The sequence below is a fragment of the Buceros rhinoceros genome, unplaced genomic scaffold, assembly GCF_000710305.1.
Source record: "Buceros rhinoceros silvestris isolate BGI_N320 unplaced genomic scaffold, ASM71030v1 scaffold1515, whole genome shotgun sequence".
Taxonomy (NCBI): domain Eukaryota; kingdom Metazoa; phylum Chordata; class Aves; order Bucerotiformes; family Bucerotidae; genus Buceros; species Buceros rhinoceros.
The window spans coordinates 88,358-111,799 of NW_010413215.1; the positions used below are offsets into that span (position 1 = coordinate 88,358).

The 23,442-nt window shown below is 44.7% G+C and overlaps 1 protein-coding gene across 1 annotated transcript; it reads right to left on the bottom strand.

Annotated features, from left to right (window-relative positions):
* Nucleotides 1-61: 61 nt before the first annotated feature.
* On the bottom strand, nt 62-22,960 carry ELK3 (ELK3, ETS-domain protein (SRF accessory protein 2)). The gene is made up of 4 exons (XM_010136627.1): nt 22,751-22,960; nt 11,621-12,415; nt 6,135-6,257; nt 62-1,683 (listed from the first exon to the last, which is right to left on the bottom strand). Exons 1-4 carry the CDS (start codon nt 22,955-22,957, stop codon nt 1,585-1,587), a joined length of 1,224 nt encoding a protein of 407 aa, XP_010134929.1. The 5' UTR covers nt 22,958-22,960; the 3' UTR covers nt 62-1,584.
* Between the last annotated feature and the right edge of the window lie 482 nt (nt 22,961-23,442).

Below are 23,442 nucleotides of genomic sequence, written 5' to 3' on the forward strand. Positions count from 1 at the left end.
CTGCTGCTGTCTTTTGTCAGACTGCCTTTGCCCCAAAAATGGCTTTCCAACATCAGAACTCCATTAATAAAATGTTTATTTAGCACCTTTCAGGTTGAAGGATCCAAAAGCACTTTACAATTAACTACACACATCACTGAAATGCATCCAAGCAGAAAATCAGCAGACAACTCACTGCATGAATTTCAAAAAGAATGGAATTTTGGCCAGCTGCATGGCCATAAAGCAGAGCAGAAGCTCTAATGACCTGTAGCAAAGAGGCTTCCGATTTTGGTTTGGTTTTTGAAGGTCTCCTCTGAAAAACCTTCATGGTAAAGCTGCATTCAACCCTGCTTAGCCACCTCAGAGAACTGAAGATTGGCATCAGCCCTGCCAAGATTAGAAGCCGTGGTGCCAGGGAGTCTAGCCTAATCCGAACCTGGCATTTAGATGACTAAGCCATCACCTGAAGGTAGAGGACATACCCAGTTAAGTTCAGGCTGCAAGTATACAGTACACACGGTGCTGGTTTTTAATCCAGAATCCAGGTGTTTATACATAAACATCCCACATGTACAGTGTGCCTCTTCACAAGCACCAGGCATTAATTTACAGTCCTGTAACTTCTCCAGCTTTGGGGGAAGGGGAAGTTTGACCTTCTGAGCTGCAGTAGCTAGAATAGCTTTCCAGGGAAATAGTAGAAGGCACTTGGCACAACTCAACACAGCACCTGGAAAGTCTCTGCTGGGAATGATCCTCATTCCCTGGGTGGACAGAGATTACTCGCAGTCTTTCCAGCTGCGATGTTTGTTGACAGACTGTAAGAAATATATGCCAAATCCTGAGCAACGTCTCCTCTTCTACAGAAGTAATCTCAAATGCTGGAAGTGTCTCATGAATATATGCAGCCCAGTTCCTCCCCACTGCAACTCCACAGAAGAACTTGGGCGTACATGTGGTTTTGTTACTCCTAAATGCGTCTCCTGACTGTTAACGTTGATTATGATTTTCACTTCAGCAAAGAAAAATTATAAGGCTATTTTTATACAATTTGAAAGCACGTAATACAAAGTTAACGTGAATACACTGCATCATACGGCCTATCCGTGGAGAAAATACTGAAATAACTACCATAGGGCTGTTCAATACTAGTCTTTTCTTTCAACTTTTTATCTTAATACTAGAAAATATATAAATCATTTACATGACATTATGCAAAAGGAAGGCACAGCCGGTTATAGTTTACATAAGCACAATGCATAATATGCAGAAAAGGGGATTAAAAAGAAGCTTCACATCCTTATTAGATACATTGTTGCAATCCATTAGGAAAAGTACTTCAACAACAGAAGTGTTCAACACTTGAGAGCTATGATATTAAAAAAAATTATAATTCATTTAATGCAAAACAGATTTATATATACTTTTATATATAAACACTGTTTAAAAATGCTAACATAATAAAAGTAGATTATCCATGTAATGAAAAGTGCAAACCAAAGTAACAGAGGGTTTCACAATGTCCTTCTCATGACATAGGAAAAACTAGCCCGTAGGAATGAAGTGTTAAATCCGCCAACAAGTCCTTGGCGCGATGAGGCGTCATCAGGATTTCTGAGCGTTTGGAGAAAGCAGTACTGGAGAAGAGGCTCCATCCAGACTGGGGAGTGGCACTGGTATGTGACCATTTAGCAGAGTTGGAAACTGTAAGAGGCCAAAAGGTAAAAATTACTCTTTATCGCAAAGCATTCAGCCCAGAAGCACATGCACTGAGCATTAGCAGCCAACTCCAGATGTTTTCAAGACTTGTCATTTCAGTACGATGAGGGAGACACCAAATGCCTGCACCAGCCATTAGGAATGTCAAGTAGAGGGTGAAACCCGAGTCACTTTAAAGGCACAGGGATGTGTAAACTACTAATGGCTGTATTTTATATAAAAGTTCACGTAGCGATACATCTATCATCACCCTGGGAAAGCGAATACTACAGAGCAATGCTTGCCACCCATTCTGCTTCCAAAAATGTGTTTCAATCTACAAAACACTAATTCAAATCCATGCCCTTTGTAAAAGCTAAGCAGGAAAAAGCTCTACAAAAATTAAAGATGAGATCTACTTTTAGGGCAGAAAAGGTGCAATTGTGAATACAAAACTGGGGCTAATTACTCTCAAGTAATTACAGATTCCCTCTGTATTCACTAAGGGCTGTTAACCAGGTACGCCAGATCATCAGCATGTGAAGCAGAATACTCTGTAATTTAGTATTAGCCGCCTACTTGTGAAACACCATCCAAAACATACTAATTCAATACATAAGCTGAATATTCCTAGTTCATGGCAGTGTCCTGACTGTAGCCTGCCTGCAGTGACGTGTATTGACTAGTTCTTAACATCTGACCCGAGAAAAAACAAAGCAAGTAGGTGGAATAAACTTGCTGCAGCATGAGGTGGGAATTATCCCAGCAGTAGATACCGATCTGGCCTGGAGGCCTGGTTCCACCAGCCTCACAGGGTTTCTGTTGGCTGGAGAAAGACTGAGCTGAGGAACAGAGCTCCTGACTTCAAGTGCGTGGTGCATCTCACCCCTTACCAGATCAGTCCCGCAACAGCCAGCTGTGGTGGAACCAATCTCTACACATGCACATAATCTGCTTATAGCAGGATTACTCTTTCACTAAGATGTTAGTTAAGGACAGCTCGTCCAATGTTCAGTTGAAAATCACTATGAGCAGCACAGGCTCAGCAGGTGCTGCGGGAGCCTGGCGCCACGCTCCTGGTATGGCCAGGACTGAGCGATACAGTCTGGGGGATGATGTGATGGAGAGCAGCCCTGCGGAGAAGGACTTGGTGGTACTGGTGGATGAAAGGCTGGACATGAGCAGGCAATGTGCGCTCTGGATACCCAGAAAGCCAATGGTATCTTGGGCTGTTTCAAAAGAAGCATAGCCAGCTGGTTCAGACAGGTGATTCTGCTGCTGTGCTCCGCTCTGGTGAGACCCCACCTGGAGTCCTGTGTCCAGCTCTGGAGTCCTCAGCACAAGAAGGACATGAACCTGTTGGAGAGGGTCCAGAGGAGGGCCACAGAAATGATGAGGGGGATGGAGCACCTCTGCTATGAGGACAGGCTGAGAGAGGTGGGGTTGTTCAGCCTGGAGGAGAGAAGGCTCCGGGGAGACCTTTCAGTACTTAAGGGGAGCCTATAAGAAAGATGGGGCCAGTCTTTTTAGCAGGGCCTGTTCCAACAGGTTATGGTTTTAAATTAAAAGAAGGGAGATTTAGGCAAGACATAAGGAAGAGCTTTTTTTACCATGAGGATGGTGAAACACTGGCACAGGTTGTCCAGAGCCCCATCCAGCCTAACCTGGAATGTTTCCAGGGCTGGGGCTTCTACCACCTCTCTGGGCAACCTGATCTAGTTGAAGATGTCCCTGCTCACTGCAGGAGGCGGTTGGGACTAGATGACCTTCAACCCAAAGCACCTTGTGATTCTAAACCTCTATTTTAACCAATCCAAACTTCAGGAAATGATTCTGTTGCTTCTGCCAAGATTCATTAAAACACAGAACTTGCTTACAAACTCTTGCTTTTCTAGTCTCAGTTTCTGAAGCGAGACATGTATATTACATATATATCACAATGTGTTTCATGTGCTTTCTAAAGCCAACAAGAAGAGGGTTGTGTTGATTTTTGGGGTCTTTTGAGGTGAGTGGCATGCTGGCACGACAACCCAAGATGTAAAGGCTGCTAACGTCACGGTTTCATCCTTCCCCTGGTCTCTACCCCAACACAGTTCTCTTGTTGTTCTTCCTGTTGTCTCTGTACTTCTGGGGCCAGGACAGAGCTTTTTATTCATACGCCTCCATACAGTGGGGATGTGGGAGCTGACTACCCCCTCTCAGTGCTCTCATCTATGCAGTAGGAACAAAGAAAATATACTTAATTCACTTCGCACTTTTACTCCAAGTTATCTTCATAGTCCTTAGGTTTGGCTGCATTTTCTTAAATTAACCAATACTGGAACCGCTGTTCCAGTTACATGGTAATTTCAGACAACAAAATAAGTTTAATTACACAGCAATGTGCTTCAAGGTAGGTCAGTATATCAAGGAAACAGACTGCAGATTTCAGTGGTGTTCTACCCAGGCTGTGTAAGGGTGCCTAGGTGTACGTGTATGGAGCTGCTTTCACCTTATAAACACTGAAGGAGAGTTTTTACCAGTTAATAAAACAAACACCCACGTGCTCTGTGAGGGAGTATGCACGTAGCTGTGTCCAGCACTGCCAGAACAGGCTGCTCCTGGGCACCATGCTTTGCCATACGTGTGCTCTGGGCTTAGTGGGACTGTGGATGTGGGTGGCTCCCACCTTGGTCCTCATACTATGGGAAGATGTACTAAAAATCTGTAGGCAGTGCCAAGCATAGTGCTAGTGTGAAAAGCAGCACACACCTGAAAGAAAAAGAAATACAGGAACCCAGTTGCTCTTCTGTGCACGCCAGAGGCAAGGGTGCACAGGCAGGCAAGCATCTGCAGAGCTGCGCTGGCCTCCAGCTGCTGGCAGGATTTTGACTCCAACAATAACCACATGTTCTTTCAGCTCCCAGTGGGAATGACCAGGTGGAAGCAAAACGAATTCGTGAAGCAGCTCCAACCCTTTCCTCCATTCCCTGACTTATCTGGCTTGTGCAGGCAGCCCGGGGAGAGCTCTGCCCTGGCTCCTACATGGGATGACCAGCAGTTCTCAGTGGGGCTGGCTAGGCTTCAGCTGTGGTTTGTCATTTCCTATTTGCTATTAAAATAAAGCTTTGTGCTCTACAGACTTGTCATTGTGGCCTTTGCCTGAATCAAACATCATTTATAAGGCCCTTTGGGTCTCGCAGGAGAGAGCCAAGGCCACTCCCTGCTGTCAGTTCCCGCAGGGGGTGGCCAGCATATGTCTGTACAAGCTCATTCCAGCCATGGCACAGACTCTTCCCTCTCAAATTACGTGTCCGGCTGTTTTTAACCACTCGTGCAAAACTAAGGGATAAATGAGTTTATCTATCTATCTGAAACACAAGTTAAGGGGCCCTAGAGCTCCCACTCAGCTGTTCCACTGGAGGTGGGACTTAATACCCCATTAAGGAGCAGAGCACTTGAATTAAAGCCCAGCCCTGTAGTTGGGCAGTCAGTCTCCCTGAAGGTTTAGAGACTAAGACAGGGTCCCTGTTTAGTAGCTGCCCCTCTGTTAGTGCTGGCTCTCCAGAGCAGTTGGGGAGTTCATTCCAGGCCTCTCCCTGCATTCTTCAGCTGCTTGGATAGCCATCAGCTTCTTGTGCTTCTTGCCAATCAGCTGATCAGCCTAATTTCTTCTGTGACTTACTGATTTGGCAGTTTTGCAGCAGCTACAGCTGGAGCTGCTGATACCATCCTCACCACCCTCTCCCTAAGCCTCGAGCAAATGCTGCAGCTGAGTGCTGTGACCATCGTGGTTTACTTAATAACTTTTGTATTTACCATGGCTCTATAAAACTTCAAGATTTTTACTCTCCCAGTACCCAGGAGAGAGGGGGGAAAATGCTGCCTTTCTCTGTGTTACATACGAGGAGGTCGTGCTCAGAGGTATGAAGTAACTTGGTTGAGGACACACGGATAATTTGCAGAATTGGAAATGGAGCCTTCAGGTCCAGAGTACCCTTACAGTAAACTCAGCTGTGACTTTACTGTAAATACAGCTATGCCCTGTCTTGCTTAGTGAGAAGTAGCTCATTAAGACAGAAGGATGAGCTTACACCCACCTAACTGTGCGAGACCCAAACTGGTCTTGGTTTTCTCAGCATCCGTGTTCCACTACTCTCCTGGCTGGTCCCTGACTGGTCTGCACTCTCTTCCTGAAGCTCCAAGAGCTCAGTTCCCTACCCTTACTGGGTTCCAGCATTTATTTCTGTTTCCTCTGTACAGAATGTACGTGCTTGCTGCAGTAGACACTACCCTGTGAGTTCTGACTATGCTGGCAAGTGTTTAAAGAGTAAGCAGCATCTTTTAAAGTGCCTGTCAACTCCCATGTTTTCTTAAACTATTTAAAAAGCTGCAGAGCGATGTGAGGAGATGTTCCCCTGCTGTCCCTTCCACGTGTGCCCTCTCAGAAATTAAACCTGTGAATTGGAAAGACCTACCTGGAACAGAGTGTTTGGTCCCTGCAGCCTGGCAGGACTCAGAGGAGCAACAGGACTGAGGCTGCTCCAGAAATGAATGCTAGACAGCAGCGGGCTTGGGGTCAGCAATAATCCATTTGGGGTCTGCAATACAGAAACAAAAACAAACCATGATTCGGGAGTTCCAGCTCCATACAGCAGTCACAACCCATAAAGCCTTACACTTCATCTACTGGCTGTTTTTCCCAGGGAACTCAGACATACAGCCCGCAGAGTACACCGGCCCGCAGCAGCTGCCCCTCCGGCCCTACATCCTGTCCCTGCAGAGGTCAGTGCTGCATAGCCGCACATTTAACATTCCTTCACAGACGAACTGATCTCATTTTTATTGCAGTTTGCTCAAGGAGAAGCACAGCGCAGTTACTGTTTGTCTGAACTACACTCACGCGACTGTGTAAGATGCCACACGTGCCCCCATGTCTGCGAACACAGCCTAGTCTCCTTCGGAGTAATTTTTTACCTTTTGAAGGACAGCAATTGCTTGAACTGCTGCAGCTTTTGAAGCATTAATACAATTGTGTTTGCAGCCAAAAGAGTCACTGCCAGCCTTTGAAGTTCAGTCCTCTGATGGCACCTCTTCAAAATGGAAGTTGAACCTGGCAGTGCTCAGGCTGATGCAGCGAGAGGCAGGTGTACAGGTTGGGAGCCCAGAGGGACAGCAGAGAGCACAGCTAGTTGTTTGAAAAGACCCAAAATGGCAAGAACTGAGAATCCTAGGCTTTTCCTAACTTGGAGATAGCTTCTTCCAGTGCCATGGCACACCAGGATTGCTGGGAACGCTCTTGGCACTTCTCAAGTACAGTTGGAGGGGAGGCACAGTTAAAGCACATGCAAATCCATTCAAAGGAAGAATCACATGAATTATTCTGTATCCAGAGTAACTTTCATCTTTCCAAGAAAGAACATGAAAGCGATGTGACAGTTTTGAACAAAGCATTTGGCATAATGAGTTAACATCATCTCACCAGTAATCTTGATGCCAATTATCAGTATCAGTCCCATTTAGCAAAGCAGTTAATGGAATCTGAGTGCACACTTCGAAGTCAGAATGTGTTTTGCCAGGTAGGACAAGTGCCTTAGTGCTCTTCTAAACTGGGGCATCATTTGTCCAGAGTTTAAAATACAGAAAAAGATAGAAGATAAGGAGCATCTCCCCTAGTAACCAGCACGTCATGCATTCTGGTTCCTGCTAGCTTCCCACCAGGCCAGAAATACAAACTCCCACATACAGCAACTGCAACTGGGGGGTCTCACTTAACGCTGACACCGCAGGCTGTCACGTCACCACTGCCAGGACTGTGGGGCGAGCAGGCTCAGGAAGGCACGTACCACAGGTTGTGTGGATTTTCAAATATGTTGGACATATTATTTGCAGAGCAGTGCCTGAGGGCTCAGCTGTGGTGGTTGAGCCTCCGCGCAAGTGCACAGGAGCACAGACCTGCTTGCACTGTAGTTCACATCAGAGTCAAACAATTAGTTTAATACCAGCAGAAGAGACAGGAGAGACAAGGCATGGCAAATATTAAGATCCTCCCAGTGATTCTGTCCCAAGGTGTCTGAAAGGCTGTTTAATACAAATAGCTTGGCTGTTCTTGAAGGGCACAATTTCTCTAAGGAATCTCAAAAGAGATTCACATTTCATGGAGAAATGTGAAGGGAAAGGATACTGGTATCTCCCTTGTGCTGAAGGAGGTGTATCAGGAACACCAAATCTTGTGGAAGAAACCACAGTTATGTATGTCCCAAGGAGTAACAAATGTGGTATTGCTGGGAAAGCGAAAGGTGTTCATGCAGTAAAACAGCAGGTAGGGTGGTCACAGGAGTACCAGCAAGGTCAGGTTTTGGATGTACTTGGACACCGACAAAAAGGGCAAAGAGTGGTTGGAGGCCTGGCAAGGACAAAACCCGCGTCTTAATCTCATCAAGTAACAGGTTTTGTCAAGATATCTGAGAAAAAAATACTTGACAAGCAGGCACTTGTGAACGCCCTCTTCCCAGGACCATGGGACTTTCACAGAGCAGGGAAACATCAGCAGCATCAGTACCACTGAGAGCACCTTTCCTGTGCGCACTACAAGGTGATGCTCCACAGGCTGTTGATGGGGATTTACGAGACTGACAAAGAACACGCCAAGTTAGGTCAGGATAAACACTAGAAGATCTACTTAAAGAAGAGCCTGCTAACCTTAAAACCAAAGGTGTAAGCAGCAAGACCCAACAACATTTGACTAAAGACACAGTATTGTGCCAACTGTACTAAGAGCTCCAATGACCTTTGCTTTTACTCTAAGAAGGTGCAGGTATCCAAAACTAAAAATGCAGTTCTTGAGAGGGTCTGCTGAAAAAAATAAAAACTCGGAGGTGTTTATTCCTACCTAGATAAAGCCAGAGCAAGTCTTCAGAGAGAGAGGAGATTTGAAACTAAGCTCTTCTCCATTCATCTCTGGAAGCATGTTACCATGCCTAACAACAGCGCAAAGCAAAAGCTCGTGTCCTCTGATGATCAGAACACCAATGCCTGCAAGTTCTTCCAGAGCCAAAAGCCAGCCAAAGGAAGCCTCCAAATCTGTTAATATTTAATGCGGGAAGAGCACAGGGCCTCCCAGGCTTGCTCTCAGTATCACCATCAGCCAAGCACCAACACCACCAGAGGAAACGTTAAGTGTAAACACCACCACACCATGGGCTATGCTTAAATTACATGTGGAAATTGATGTGTCACTTCATTTTCTGCCCTCGGGCAGCTGTACATCTGGTATTAGATGTGGAACCCAGTGGGAAGTTCTTACTTAAAAGCGTCATCATAATCTAAGCATGGGAACAATGTGAATTATTGCACAGAGAGGGTTATGTTAAGCAACGACGCTCCTGGCTCCTGACTTCTCTGACAAAGAATGTGTGTAAGTGCACTCATTCTTGTCACTTCTAGCTGTCAGGTATCAGACAAGTGCTGTCACACGTACTTCACTTCTCAGGTCATTAGGCAAGTGGATGGTGTGTGTCGATACAATACAGACCACACACGTGCTGGCTGCAGGCCCGCTACTTTGTCCGTAAGGAAACAGCATGTTGTACATGTTAAAAATGTTAAAGTAGAAGCCTGAAGAAAAAGAGTGAGTCAAAATTATATATCCACATTGGCCAAGGAAAAGCCAACAAACATAACAAGCATAAGTAATCCGTAAAAGAGGCAAGTACTGAACAAAATCTAAGTATCTCTCTTGGAAGCTAACCAAATTGAAAGCTGACAGTTTTTCACCAAAGTATGCACTGACATCTTCAAACCCATTTGTCTGTTCTGAAACTGGTTGTGCCTGTCACATGCCCTTTCACAGGGCTCCACCCAAGGGTATTCCTCATGACTGGCAGGTATAATGGCAACACCCTCCGAGGCAGCAGGACCTTCTCCAAACCCACGTCGCTCCTGCAGCAGGAAGTGGTGCCTGACATACTGTTCTGCACCCAACTGCCATTGGGATCTCATAAACCAGAGATCACTTGAGGTATGACGCATGCTTTTCCTAGGATAATGGGATGAACTGCAGATTTCCAGCCTAAATTATGGCTTTAGTTATTTTGCATTGTGATATTACACTTATCTGAACACAGCTGCTGTATAGTTTTTATTTTATATTCACTAGGTCATCATTTAGGATGCAGAGGGCTTCGTATCCACACCAGAAACACAAGGAATAGAGGAAAAAAGCTGTGTCACTGTATAGCCAGAAGTTTAAATAAATGGTCCCAAGAACTACCCCACATAGGTGCCATCTGTCTCTTTGTGTTAAGATGACCTGTAAAAAAACCATCTGTAATGGCATTAAGTTGGGTAACAGTCATTACAGCCTCAGCTAGTCATCCTGCTAAAGGAGGGCCACGGTCATCTACGTAATTCCCTTCCACGTCTTTCAGCGGCAGTAATTACAGCAGCTAATGGATGAATGAGAAAATTAAATGTTCAAATAATAAATTACAAAAAGAGGAAAGAAATCTGTGTTCATACTGAGTTTGGGGGCAGCAGTAGGTTAAAGCAACCTTGTAATAATTCTTGCTGTCACTGTGCCTGGTTGCCACCCAATCTGATCGATTTGTCAGATTTGCTCCCTACCAGCAAAACACTGTGGTTGTACCACAGTTAGAGCTTCTAAGAGTCTGTCAGTGCACCTCAGTTTTGGTTCGCCACACTTCCGTTCTTCTTGCCAAACATAACTTCACTTAGAGGCTTTATGGTGTCAAAAACGACAGGTAACAGCCCACAAAGCCCTGTTTCTTTGCGACAAAACTTTGCATCTCGGTGGCTGACAGGTGCAGCTGAACTGCAATGGCTTTGCACAAAACCTGCTCTGCAGCCAGCTGAAAAGTTCAGTAAGACCAAGTGCTGTGCTGGCCAAGAGCACTTGCCAACACTCTCACCTCTGCTGGGCCTTCCTGCCGTGCAGGCACGTGGTGCTGCCCACAGCCAGCTCAGAGACAGCTCACATCCATCTGCACCGCAGGCATCATCAGGCGAGCAGTAAGGGGATTCTGGATACCACGTGACCCCCGACAGCTTGAAGTGAAAGGGAGGTTGTACCACACACCTTTGTATTTATTTATTTACTGTTCAGTTTGTTTCATTCAATGCTGGTATCTGCATCAACTGTTATTTCAGGGGAGGGGGGATATTAGGGGCTGTCCCCCATTGTGATAATTTACTCTTGAATTTTTTGTCTAATTTTGAAGTGGTAGCATACAACAAAACTCACTGATGAACACACAGGTCATGATCTACGTGATTTTCCTCTTCTCTGAAGTGCTGAATTTTTTTCGTAGGCTTGCTTGAGAGTGAAAGCTTGCCATTGACATTACAAAAAATATGTGATTAAAAAACCAAAATAAACTGGTTACTCAGTAGGTCTTTGTTGAAAGGAAGCTCTGGCAATGACTCTGTGGATCTGTAAAACTTTGGAAATGGAAACTGGCCTGAGAGCCTTGTCTTAGAAACCACTTACGTTGCTCTGTATTCAAAAAACTAATGAAAAGGTCACACTGTTTAAATGGATACAACATCTAATGGAGAAATCTAACCAAGCATCCCCCAACGCACATACTCAAGTTGCAACTTACAAAACCTCTGTGTTTTTCTTGTTGGCCTTTTCCTGCTTGTTTTATAGACCTGAAGGCTGGTTTGAACTGATAAGCAAGTCACTCACGTTAACTAATGGCTGCCCGTCCCATCACCCTTCCAGGCAGTCTGTGAACCGTGATGGCTTTTCCCACACTCACGTAGGAACTCCAAGAGGAACCTACTTTCCACCCTTTGTTCAGACCTCTGTTACATTTCCCTCTTCACCATATGTTGGGGTTTTTTTCCATCAGATGATTATAGACCCACAGAACTAACGCTCTTGGACACACGGAGGGAATATCTGGCTAAAGCAAGAGTAGAGGAGACAGGCGGGTCTTACCTGTGCAGTGAAAAAAGCTGGAGTCAGGGATCCCGAAGGAAGCGCGGGGCTGTTGAGGGCGATGGAACCGATGTCTGTGCTGGAGAGAACCATGGGTGGGGCGGAGATTTCCAAGCCTTTGGGTTTTTTAGCCTTTGGGGGGAGAGATGAAGATTTTGCCTTGGAGCCTGAGGAGAGGTTCAGAGGCTCAAGGGAATCTGAGTCGTGGCAACTGGACTCAAGGAAGAAGCTCCTGTGTTCTGCAGGGAGGGGTGAGGTGGGAGACAGAGATGGGGACCGGGAGGAAGATGACGATGGAGATGAAATGCTGGCACTGTTAGGTAGCATTAAGGAAGATATTTTAGCTGATACCGACGAGCTGAGAAAAGCAGAGGCAGCTGCTGTTTCGGAAGTGGAAGGCAACGACACCATGGGCCTCATAACGTGTTTGTCTGTTTTGTTTGTCACAAATCTTATGACAGTCCGAACTTCTTCAACTGGTGTGTTTCCTTCTGACTTCTCTTCCAGTTTTTCTGTTTTGATTGGCTTGTAAGGGTCTGGCTGGTTCTGCAGAGAGTTGATAGTGAAAGAAGAGTACAGGCCAGAGTGGATATATTCATTACGGCTTGTGCTTTTCAGTGCTGACAAGCTGTGCTTGTGCTGATCCCTGCTCTCAGAAGGCATCTTACAGTCGCTGTCCTGCAGCAAAAGGCTCTCTCTGCTGATCTCCACTGCATGTGGATCCAATTTTAAAATCTCAGGAAAGGAGACAAACTTGTACACAAATTTTTGTCCAATCACTTTCTTGATGATATTCTGCAAATACATAAGCAAATGCTAGAAAGATCAGCATTTTAGAAGCACTGAGTACAGCAAGCATAAGGAGGTTCACAAGGGCAGGGATGCACTGCTCCCTCCTCAAGCTGAGCAGGTCATTTCAGTGGGGCTCCTAACATTGCTCATCCTTGGCTCATTCCCATACCTCTGCTCAGAGAGGGAGACCACTCCCTGCTCCTCATGGTGCCTAACAAAATCACCATTACTAGGTGATAAAGACCTCCTGGTGGACTGTCTTCCTCTCGCCTGGTTCTTGAGGAAGCTTGAGAATAATTTCCTTCCAGTAAAAACAATTTGCATTGCGGCCACATTGCACACTAGCGCCATGCCACCGTTTACATTTCACAGTGACAGCAAGCTCCTTCATTTATGTCTCCCAAAACTGACACCAGCTACGCAGCAGAGTATGAAATGCTCTGGGAATGTCTGCAGGGGACACTGCCTCAGCCTCCCTGCTCTCATCTACCCTCTCTTCCTGATCATGTGCAGAAGGACTCACCCAGGCTGATGGTGACACTGTCCTTCTTTCAACAGTCATGAACTACGTCTGTGATGAATGCAGTCACTTGCATGGGCTGGAAAAATGCTTGTGTCCTGATGAATCCCCTGTGCTATCCCAAGGTTTGCATTAGGTACAGGACACTGACTGGTGCAGGCAGAATGTTTTCATCAGTCTAAATCAGCTATTGAAATTAATTATTGAAAAAAACTCCAAACCTCTCAATAGTTTGTAGAACTATTTCTTTTTTTTCTTCATATCTGCCATAATAAAAGTGTCCCCTTTATGGAAAGATCTGATTTGCTCTGAAACTGAAATATTTCATGAGGGTCCCGTTTCCAGTCCTAGCTCTCTTCCTGCAAACCTGAGCTTGCTGCCTGCTCTAACACAATGCAGGGTATCCCCAAGGATGTGACGTGAGCCCCTGGCAGAGGCACTTTACAGCACCAGGTGCTAACATGGCCTAGGAAAAGGACAGGAACATTTATCACCCTAAGCCAAGTGCTGTGGAAGACAAGCAGCAATATTTCCTAAGATTTCCATGGTGATTTATCTCTTCTTGAAGCCCCTGGTGGAGAGTTTTGTCCTTTAGTCACCTCTGAAAAACCCCTTCCGAGAAGCTTCCCTGTACTGCAGCACGTCTGCTGCACCTCCAGCTCATACTCTGCAAACAGACATTTACTTTGCTGTACAAATGGGAATGTAAATATTTACATTATTCCTAAAAATCTAATTTGTTTTTCATTGTACCACAGCCTCTGAGACCAGTAGGAGAAACATTTGTTAAATTGACTGAAAATGGAAAAAAAAAAAAAGAAAAAGAAAAATAATACAATACAAACATCATCCCTATTTATATAAAGTGGGTGCTTGCAGTGTTCACTCCACATCTTTTTTTGTCACAAAAGCAAGGCTCATTTTGGGAAAGAAGAGTCTGCACTTGGGTATAGGAACCTCTTCTGTCTTTCAGTTGAGCTACCACACTCTGTAATTCATCTATCCACATGTCCTAGCATTTCATTCAGACACCTTCCTGAATACAAAATTAATCCTACAAAGAGCCCTGGGATGTAGCTTTGTTTCACGGGTCAGGAGCTGTGGCACAAATGAAGAAGCTTGTTTCCCAAGCTGATAACAGGGAAGTGCACCAAGGAGAAGAATTAGATTCAGCAAGCTCAGACTAAAGACACTAAAACTGTACACATGTCCACGCAGCTGGCGGATCCTGCAATGCCTATTTTTGCCCTCCAAATTTCAGAACATAAAGTTATCCCACAGGATTTCAGTCTGCATGAGCTTTAATTCCCATGGCTTTGGGCTTGGCCTAATTTTTTTTGGTGCCAATTCAGTAAATGTTGAATGGACGCACACTTTTTGCACTCTCAGTGTTGCATTCTTCCTGAAAAAGACAAAGCCTCCAAACTACTCACACATGATAAGGAAGACCCCAACTGGATTCCATTTTCTTTTTTTAATATATATTTTTAAATTTAAAATAATACCTCCCCTCTGCTCCTGGCAGCTCTGAGTTATTGTTACATCAAGCACTGACAACTGAGATCCTGCTTGGAAAAATGTGACTCCCAGCAGAGAAAGACTGAATGTATTTAAGGGTGGCACTTCTACACTGGTGCAAGCTTGAAACAGGGGAACGGAGCTATACAAAGAAACCGAACAGGCTGGTGGGTTTATACTTCCTCGGTTATTATTAAATATAGTTACATTTTAAGAAGGTCTCTCAGTGTGACTCCTCTGACTCTGGAAGCCTGCAGCAAAGGACTGCTTAACGATGGCTGGAGATGAAAAGGATTCAAGCACAGATCCCTCAGTGCCTGCAAGCACTTTGCAGGCTTCACTTAAATGTGGAGCCTGAGGAGATCTTCATCAGCATATAAGAGAAAATAAGGATGCAAATTAATTAAGTGCCTCTGAAATGACACTGACTTTTCTAAATTTTCTTGACAAATAATCGAAGTGAAGGTATAAAGCAGCTTATTCTGACAGATCACCTCCGTGAACTGTCAGAATCACTCTGCGCTGTGGAGGATGGTTCACACCACAGAAGACAGTGACAGGCATCATGACAAGCAGGGGTTTTCCACCCTCTGTATGAAAGGTCAAAGAAGGCTTCCTTCTATTAAGGAGACTGCATTTGCAAGGAGACTAGACCACCTGCTTAGTATATACTTACAGGACAGTAAGTATATGTGCACCTTTAGCCCTTTGTTGTTGTTGTTTAAATTTTCTAGGTAAATTCCCTCATGAGCAGGCTTGCAATGAGTGCTAGTGCCTGCCAGCCAGGGCTGCAGGGAGCTCCGGGGCAGCACTACCAGGGAAGGCAGCTGCTGGGACAGTGCAGCTGCTGGAGTGGAGAACTAGGCAACTAGGCCAGGAGCAGGGGCTCTAGTCCAACAGCGTAAAAAAAACCAAAAAAACCCCCAGTCTTATCAAGAGACAGCACTCTCTGACATTTAGAAAGAGGGCAAGGAGGTGGGAATGCCCTTCTTCTGTTGGCTTCTTGACTGTTCCTCACTTGAACATTTTACACTTCTCCTTCTCTGTCCCCAGTCTATAAAACAGTGACTACAGCAAACGTGACCACCCCACACTGCAAAGTGCTTTGAAAGTTGCTTATACAAACTGGGTACAGCACTGCCTGACATCAGCCGCATTAGGGAGCTCAGGCTTATTCACGCCACATCACTTCAGACACTCACTTCATAAGCACCTCCAAAAACAGCCTTACCCAACGTGTTCTGAATCACCAGCTGGAAGGATGGGTCTCCCCCCAGCCCTTCTCCACAGACCAGCTGGCTAAGCTAGATGCCAAAGGCTCCATGGCCTGGTTCCGCTTGCAGCTTAAACCAGGCTATAATGTGGTTGGGTTTTTTTGTGCGTCAGCTATGCACATACAGTAGTACTTTTGGAAGCCCTCCCAAAATACACTGGAGCTGTCTGCCCATCTCAACAGCACGTGACTTCTGGCTTTCTTTCCTCTCAGTTTTCCTGTGCACTGGTGCAACTCAGACATTGTTTCTTCTATCATGTGTTTGCATTCTATTTTAATCAGATCTGACTCTTACTCCCTGTTTGAGCCATTTAGAGCTAAGGTGTAACTAGACTAGCAGTGTGACATGAGGATTTTAGTGGCTTGGCTTAAACCTGTTACCTATCAAGTTTGCTGGCTACAAGAGCCACTCGGGAGACTGAGCTGGGACATGGGACCCAGTTCCTAGTTGAACTTCAGACTAATGAGTGGTCTCAGGGCGAGGAAGACCAGATTGGGACTTTCTTCCTCCTCCTGGGGAAGTGACCTATAATCAGGGTGCCTGAAATCTCGAAATTTGTGGCAGAACGGGATGAACTTGTCTGTAGGTACTAAACATCCCTGCTTAGGAAAGGAGACGGACCAGAGCTGTAGCTGCTGAACTTAACTCCTGTTCACCTGTGTTCACCTGGCTCAAAGCGTACGGAGGGATGAAACACATGTAGGGACACTTAGGCTACACATTCCTCACAGGACTCTATGAGGAGGGAGCTGGGCTGCCTCCAGCTATGGGGAACTCTACCCAGAGAGAGGGCTGCTCACACTCCTACATCTGAAGTATATAGGCTGGCAGGAGGTGGCTGCATGGTTTACTCCAAAAACCAGGGTGTGTGTCCACATCAGCATGTGCAGGCAGGCAGATTCTGTTAACATCATACTTCATGCACTGAAGTTTATTATACTGTGTGTGTAGAAGCTAGCTTTTGTGACATTTTTTATGGAGGCACAGGTGTCACTAGGTCATGCACCTTTGGAAGAGCAAGGCTCTTATTTAGCTGGATTTCAGTCTTTCCTCACCCAGCTCCATCTGGAAGGCAAAGGGCATTCCTCTGACGGGCACTTTTGGCCAGGTTCTCTGCTCTCTCTGCTGCAGTTCGCTGAGTGTCCCTTTCCTCTCATATCAAACACAAACTATTTGTCACCCCTTTCGGAGGGGTTCTTGGCTTTTCTCCTCTACCCACCACCTCTTACTGAGTATCAAATTCTTTACTCCCATTTTTCCATAAGGAGAGCACTCTCTCTCATGAAAGAACCACTTTCATGCCATTTCAGACAAGTGCTTCCTTGACTTTCACACATTACTCTTGAAAAACTCCTTCCAATTCTCTGTAAAACTATTTTCTAATGCTCCATCAAGTATTTCCTTTTAACACCTCTTACCTGTACCACTACAAAACCTATAGCTGGTACTCTAGCACCATCATATCGCTATTGTTTCAGTGTAATATTCTATTTCCCCTGAGGTAACTCAAGAGATCTTCCCAGAAGTAAAATAATAACTTCCATTGTCACTATATCCTGAAGTTGTGTAAGCACACCAAACAAGGGACCTTCTTCCCAAAACAATTATCCATACTGCCACCCACACTTGAGCATTAGAAATAGGATCTCGTCACCGGGCTACTGGATCTGGCCTGTTACTGGAGTGGAGGGAATGTCATGGGCACTTCTGAATCCTAAGAGCACCTGAGCAGCTCTGTCCCCCGCACTGCAGCAAGCACAAAGAAGCCGGTATTATTCGTACACTATACATCATACTGCCAACCCATCTAAGCAAGCGGACACCCGTTAACTGAAACTAAAATGATTTATTCTGTCTTTAGAAGACCAACTGAATAGCACTCACTGAGTAAAGCCTGGGGCCACTCACTGTTCAGAGAGGATGCAAAAATATTGAATAGCTGCTCATCACAACAGTATGTGACTGTGTAATTACAGATGCAGCATAGCTCATGCAAACATTAACGTTACCCAGGGAACCGTGATTCTTGCACTTCCTAACATCTAAGGGCTTGACTTCCACAACTGTTACATCCTATTAATGTCGGTATCTGCATTTAATTTAATTTCCTGGATTCCCCCCCCCCCCCTCAAAAAAAAAAAAAAAAAAAAAAAAAGAAAGAAAACCCTCATGGGGAAAACTCACTAGCTTCCCTCTTGTGGTGTCATCTTGAAATATTCATGGGGACCTTTCGTAGTCCCGAAACCTCTAGAGGCTTCCAAAGGTATCTGTCAGTACAGCTATCAGAAAAACAAAGTAATTGGGCAACTTCAACAAAAAGAAACCTACTAATCCTCTTACAAAGGCATTTTAGTACTACACATCAAGCCAAAGTACTCTCCATGGGAACAGATGTGAAGGGTTTCCTTGCCTGAAAGAATTACAAGGTATTTCTGACCGGCAGAAGTGTGTGACAATGACGGACGTGCTGCTCAGGCTGTAGGTAGGTAGAGTGCAGTACGCCTTTCCTCAACGCTATCTGTCATCTGTTTTGCTGCTCTGTTAAGGCAACAGGGGAAATGCATTAAATAAAAAGAGGGGAGGGGAATGCAGGTCACAAATGAAACAGGAAATGGAAAATCTTCAGTTTATCTACAAACCTTTAGCAACCGGTATCATGGTAGCAAATTACAATCAAGACACACCACACTCTACATTTCCTCGGGTGCTTTATGTGTGAATTTAACGTAAATCTAGCCATCAGCCTCCACAGCATGTCATGCCTGCTTTCAAAGCCAGGCTAAGGAACTTGTCCTAATTGTGTTATTTTTCTCCAGTACTGGAATTCATTTACTTTTAAGTTCAGATGAACCAGATGATGAATTTTAACAAGCCAGCGTTCCCCCTAAGCCACATGGCAGAGCTCATAAACCTTCATTTATCCAGTGATCAGTTTTTATTCCTCTATGGTGAATAATTTCAAAGACAAAGCATGAAGCAGTAGTTCCATTAGTGTCAGCTGTATGCAGCAGCAGCAGAGGGCAGCCCAAGAAAGGAAGGCCCATCCATCATTTCTAAACAATCATAGTCCTTTGCCTCAAACTCACGTGCTGCCAGATCATTTGGGTTAGAGACAGAGAGATCCCTGTTGGCAACTCCACAACCCAAACGAAGTCATCTCCAGAGTTCTCCCTCTTGACCTTCCTGCTTCCACTCCTCAGCCTCCAGCACTATGTTCATCCTACTTGCTCAGCATAAAACCCATTTGCCTCAGCACATCCAGTTGCCAACATATCCATCACTGCCAATAGCAAGGAAGGGTACAAGGATTTCAGAAGCTCCTTAATGCTACCTCAAGGTCTAGACTGCTCTTGGTTTATCCTACAAATTAGTGAATGGTCCAGGGGAAGAGGAGTGCAAAAGTCCAAGAGGATCTTTCACCTCACCAGTCCTTCCCCTTTTGTTTTGCAGAAAGGAAAGAAGAACACTGAGGAGCCTGTCCTTCTTTCCTCAACCTCTCTCCTTTCCACGCTAAGCAGCATAGACTGAACTGAAGGCAAAGGAAGCATTTAGGACCGACCCCACTGATAAGCACTCCTTGCTAGCCTAGTGGGATTCATTATCTGCTATCTAACACCAGTACCTCTCACACTTCGAAACGTGCAGCAAGCTCCCCTGTCCCTCTGCACTCTCCTAATAATCTGCCTTTCTCCACTCCTGGGAACCACCAGGACACACCATACCATACCCACACAGAGAGTGAGAAGTTCCCACTGCCTTCCGCTATATGAGTCACTCCTTCAATTTAAGTAACAATAGCTGTTAGGGTCACAACAGGGTTTGGTTTGGGGTTCAAACCCTCATCAAAATACATGGGGACGAAAGAGCTTATATTTCTTTCCATCTAGGAGATATGACCTCCATTGGGCTGCAGAAGTCCTGGAAAAATGGCCAAAATCCTTGCGGCACACCCAGATAAAATATGCAGACAGAAGACGCAGCCCAAGAAAGCAGCTCTAAGAACAGCAAGTGATCACCGCAGCCAGAGCCCTGGTGAAGAAACTGTACAGCCATTCCTCTGGCAGATGCTGTGTGAGCAGAGGCAAAACAGATGACAAAGGCGGGGGGGGGGGGGGGGTGCTATGGGGAGGCAAGTTAAAAAAACGGTTCCGAGATAAAAGAAGGGGAGCCTCAAGGGAGGAGCCATGCCATTGATTTGAAGAGATCAGGGTGCTATGGGGAGGCAAATGAAAACAGTACAAGGGTTAAAAAAACGGTTCCGAGATAAAAGAAGGGGAGCCTCAAGGGAGGAGCCATGCCATTGATTTGAAGAGATCAGACAGATCTCAAGGGACAGGTGGTACAAATACCTCGACCCTTGTTTTTAAGCACTCTCTGTTCAGCCACTAACTTTGTATTTGGGCTCTGCCTGAATATGCTGTTCGTTCACCGGCACTCCATTCACTGTCTCCATTGATCCCAGTCAGGTTTATAATCAGAGGGGTTGGAATCATAAGTAGGCGAGCTTCCCCATGCTGAGCAGAAGCCTTTTCAGCACTTAGTGAAGGGGATTTCATCACACCAACTGCTTGACACAGCTGCTGAATCCTTTTGTTCCTTCTCAGCCAGGCCACCTTTGAGACACGTTAGGTGGAAAAATCTGACTTCTAGTGGACAAAATACTAAAAAACATTTCACTGCAGAACTTTTACAGCTCTAAATCTGAAACTAAAGAATTCTTACAGAAGGGGTCCTTCCAAATTCCAATGCGAGCAATGCAAAGTCTGATCAGCAAATTGAGCACAGTTAATTAGCAGCTAATGTTTTTGCGATTGCTGTGTTAGACTGGCTGCATAGCACCCAGACCCACTGTGCCCTTCAAGAATTAGAGCTCTACAAATTATACATGACAACAGCGCTCTGAACGCAGTTCAGTCACAACATCTAATGTCCTCTGCCTTGTGCAGGCAGCAAACATGCTGTAACTGTGCTGAACACTGGCATTACTGTATAATCTCATCTCCCTGCCTTTTCTGAAAATCAAGATAAGAACAGACAAATAAGCATGGATGTGAAATTTCCCTTTTTAATATACTAACTCTGTAACAGTCCTCATTTTTAATATTTAATCTTCAAAAATATAGGACATAATAAAACCTATTAATTTTGACAGATTATTTTGAAAAATACCCACTTAAGGGGAACTAATCCTGAAAAAAAATAGTATTAATTAGTAAAAACTAGATAATGCTTATCCAAAAAAGGCTGGAGAAACAATCTGGAAACTTCTTGAATTTGCTGGAGTCTAAAATGGAGGAAGGTGAATATGCAAGATTCATATGGAGCACCTCCATATTTGTATGCTACCATTTTTCCCTTCTAGTATCTTGACACATCTGAGATACTCCCTTCAAATATCTTCTGGTTATAGCAATCTGATACATATCCTAGTCACTCCCTGTTCTCATTTCTGCATTCTCTGTTGTACTATTGCCACCTTGCTTCATGCTGACGAATAAGACCAAGGACTAAATGTCAAAGTGAAAGACAGTTTCGCCAGTGTCAGTTATCTTATGAACTCCCACTATACACAGAAATATTATTTTCAGAGGTGCTAGATACCAGTAACCTCTACTAACCTGTTCTAGACTGTGGGCATGCTCATGATGTCTGAAAACCTGAAGCAAATTGAGTGATTTAAATTATTCCAGATTATTATGTTCAATATGTTATTATTTCAGATTTCAGTTTAAGATAAAGAGCTTGAAAGTGGAGCTCTCAACAGCCAATAGCTCCGCACTAAGTGCATGCCTACACTACGTGCCCCTCATCAGCTTCTGAGAGCACACAAATACTCACAGCTCTCCATAAGGTTGCTGCCTAAACTGGGCCGACTCCTTGGGTCTTACTAGTTCTATCAAATCTCAACATGTGTATCTGTGAAGGAGGGGCAAAATTCAGTAGGTGTGGCAAGGATGGATAAATTGGATGAAGAAACCCCTACCAAAACATGTTCCATTATTTTAACTCGAGATACCCAGAAGGTAAATTCCCAAGTGGGAGTAAATTTAACATTCTACAGTAAATATGGTCTTCACCTGAGGTGAGCTCAGCATGAGACTACTGCCTTGACAAAGAGACCCAAATATATCCCTGTTTTGACACCCACCATCAGACCAGCTGCCTTCCCCTCTGTTTGCTACTCTTATTCTGTACTTTTATCCAGTAAAGCATCACATTACTGCTCTCTCATATACGTTGCTGCTAATTAAATGATAGCAATGTATAATGGAGGCTACTGTTGAAGATAACACAGTTTTTGTCCTGAAACAACACAGTGGAAAATTTCCAAACTCTTAGAAACACTGAGCATTCACAAGAGAATTGTTACAGAGAGATCCTGCTGAGCTAATACTGCACTGGCATAACTGTTGTTATGTTCAGTGTTGTACTTCCAGCTAACGAATTAGGACCCAATAAGATTTACCAGAAAGCTCAGGCAAGACTAGCTAAACCACTGACCAATGAGATCTATGCTCCAAGAGACATGTCCCATGAAATCTGTGAGAACTCTACCCCACTCTCTATGCTGTCAGGTTGTTTGTCTTTTCCTTGTCCTGATACAGGCAATACCTGCTGGTGAAGATGCCACTCTGCTGCATCGCAGTGTCACTGCTTTCTACCACCTCCCTCCATTCCAGAAGAGCCTGCACAGGCTATAATAATCAAACAGTTCTCCGTTATCAACAGTTATTTTATTGTTGTCAAAAGCTACAGAAAATATTGAGTAGCCAAACACACAACACATGAAAGCATCGGCAAGAGTAAACCTAGGCCAAAACCTCCCCTCTCCTCAGGAAATGGGATGTGCAGTGTTTTCGTGTGCCTCTTTTAGCTGCCCTCTTACCTCCACTGTGATTGCCTTCAGTACTATTGTCTGTTGTAAAAACTAGTTAGAGGAACTTTCAAATAGCTTCCACATAGTCATGAGATATTAAATGGTAACGTTTCTATTTTCTTAGTCTGCATGAGAATAACAAAATTTACCTTGTCATAATAGTATCTGAGCGCTCGGCTCAGCTTGTCATAATTCATATTAGTTTTGTTTTTTCTGAGTCCCCACAGCTTAGCCACTTCTTCTGCCTTGAGTAGCTTGAACTCGCCATCATTAGACGTCCAGCAAATCAGGTGCTCATGTTTCTGGTCTAGCAGCAACTGCAAAAGGAACTGCCACAGTGTGATTGCACTCTCCATACCTACAAGGGACAAAGGAGAGCAACAGTGTGAAAAACATTTGGGAGCAGGTGTTCCACCTAACACCCACTTCAGTAATAAGCTCTATGTAGACATCACCCTATGTAACCAAGCAAAGGAAACTACTACATTATTTACAACCGAACATCCACAGGACCTACAGGTCTTGCACTCCCATGCAGTGTTTTTTCCACTGCTATTTTCCGAAGGGACACATAAAATAGAGTACGTATTTAGAAAAGCATTGCTCACACAGGTCACATGGTACAAGGTCATCTCCACCTCAATGCAATATATGCAACCACCCTTCAAAGGAATATATGGGGGGGAGGACTTGATGTAACTGTCCACTGAAATGAGCCAAAAACCTGTTGTTTACTGTCAAGAGAAGCGTACCAAACTTGTTCAGATACGTCACTGTGAAGAAGGGGAAGAAAAGGGAAGGCCAGAGCAGTTGCCTTTGGTTAGAGGACCAGAAACCACAC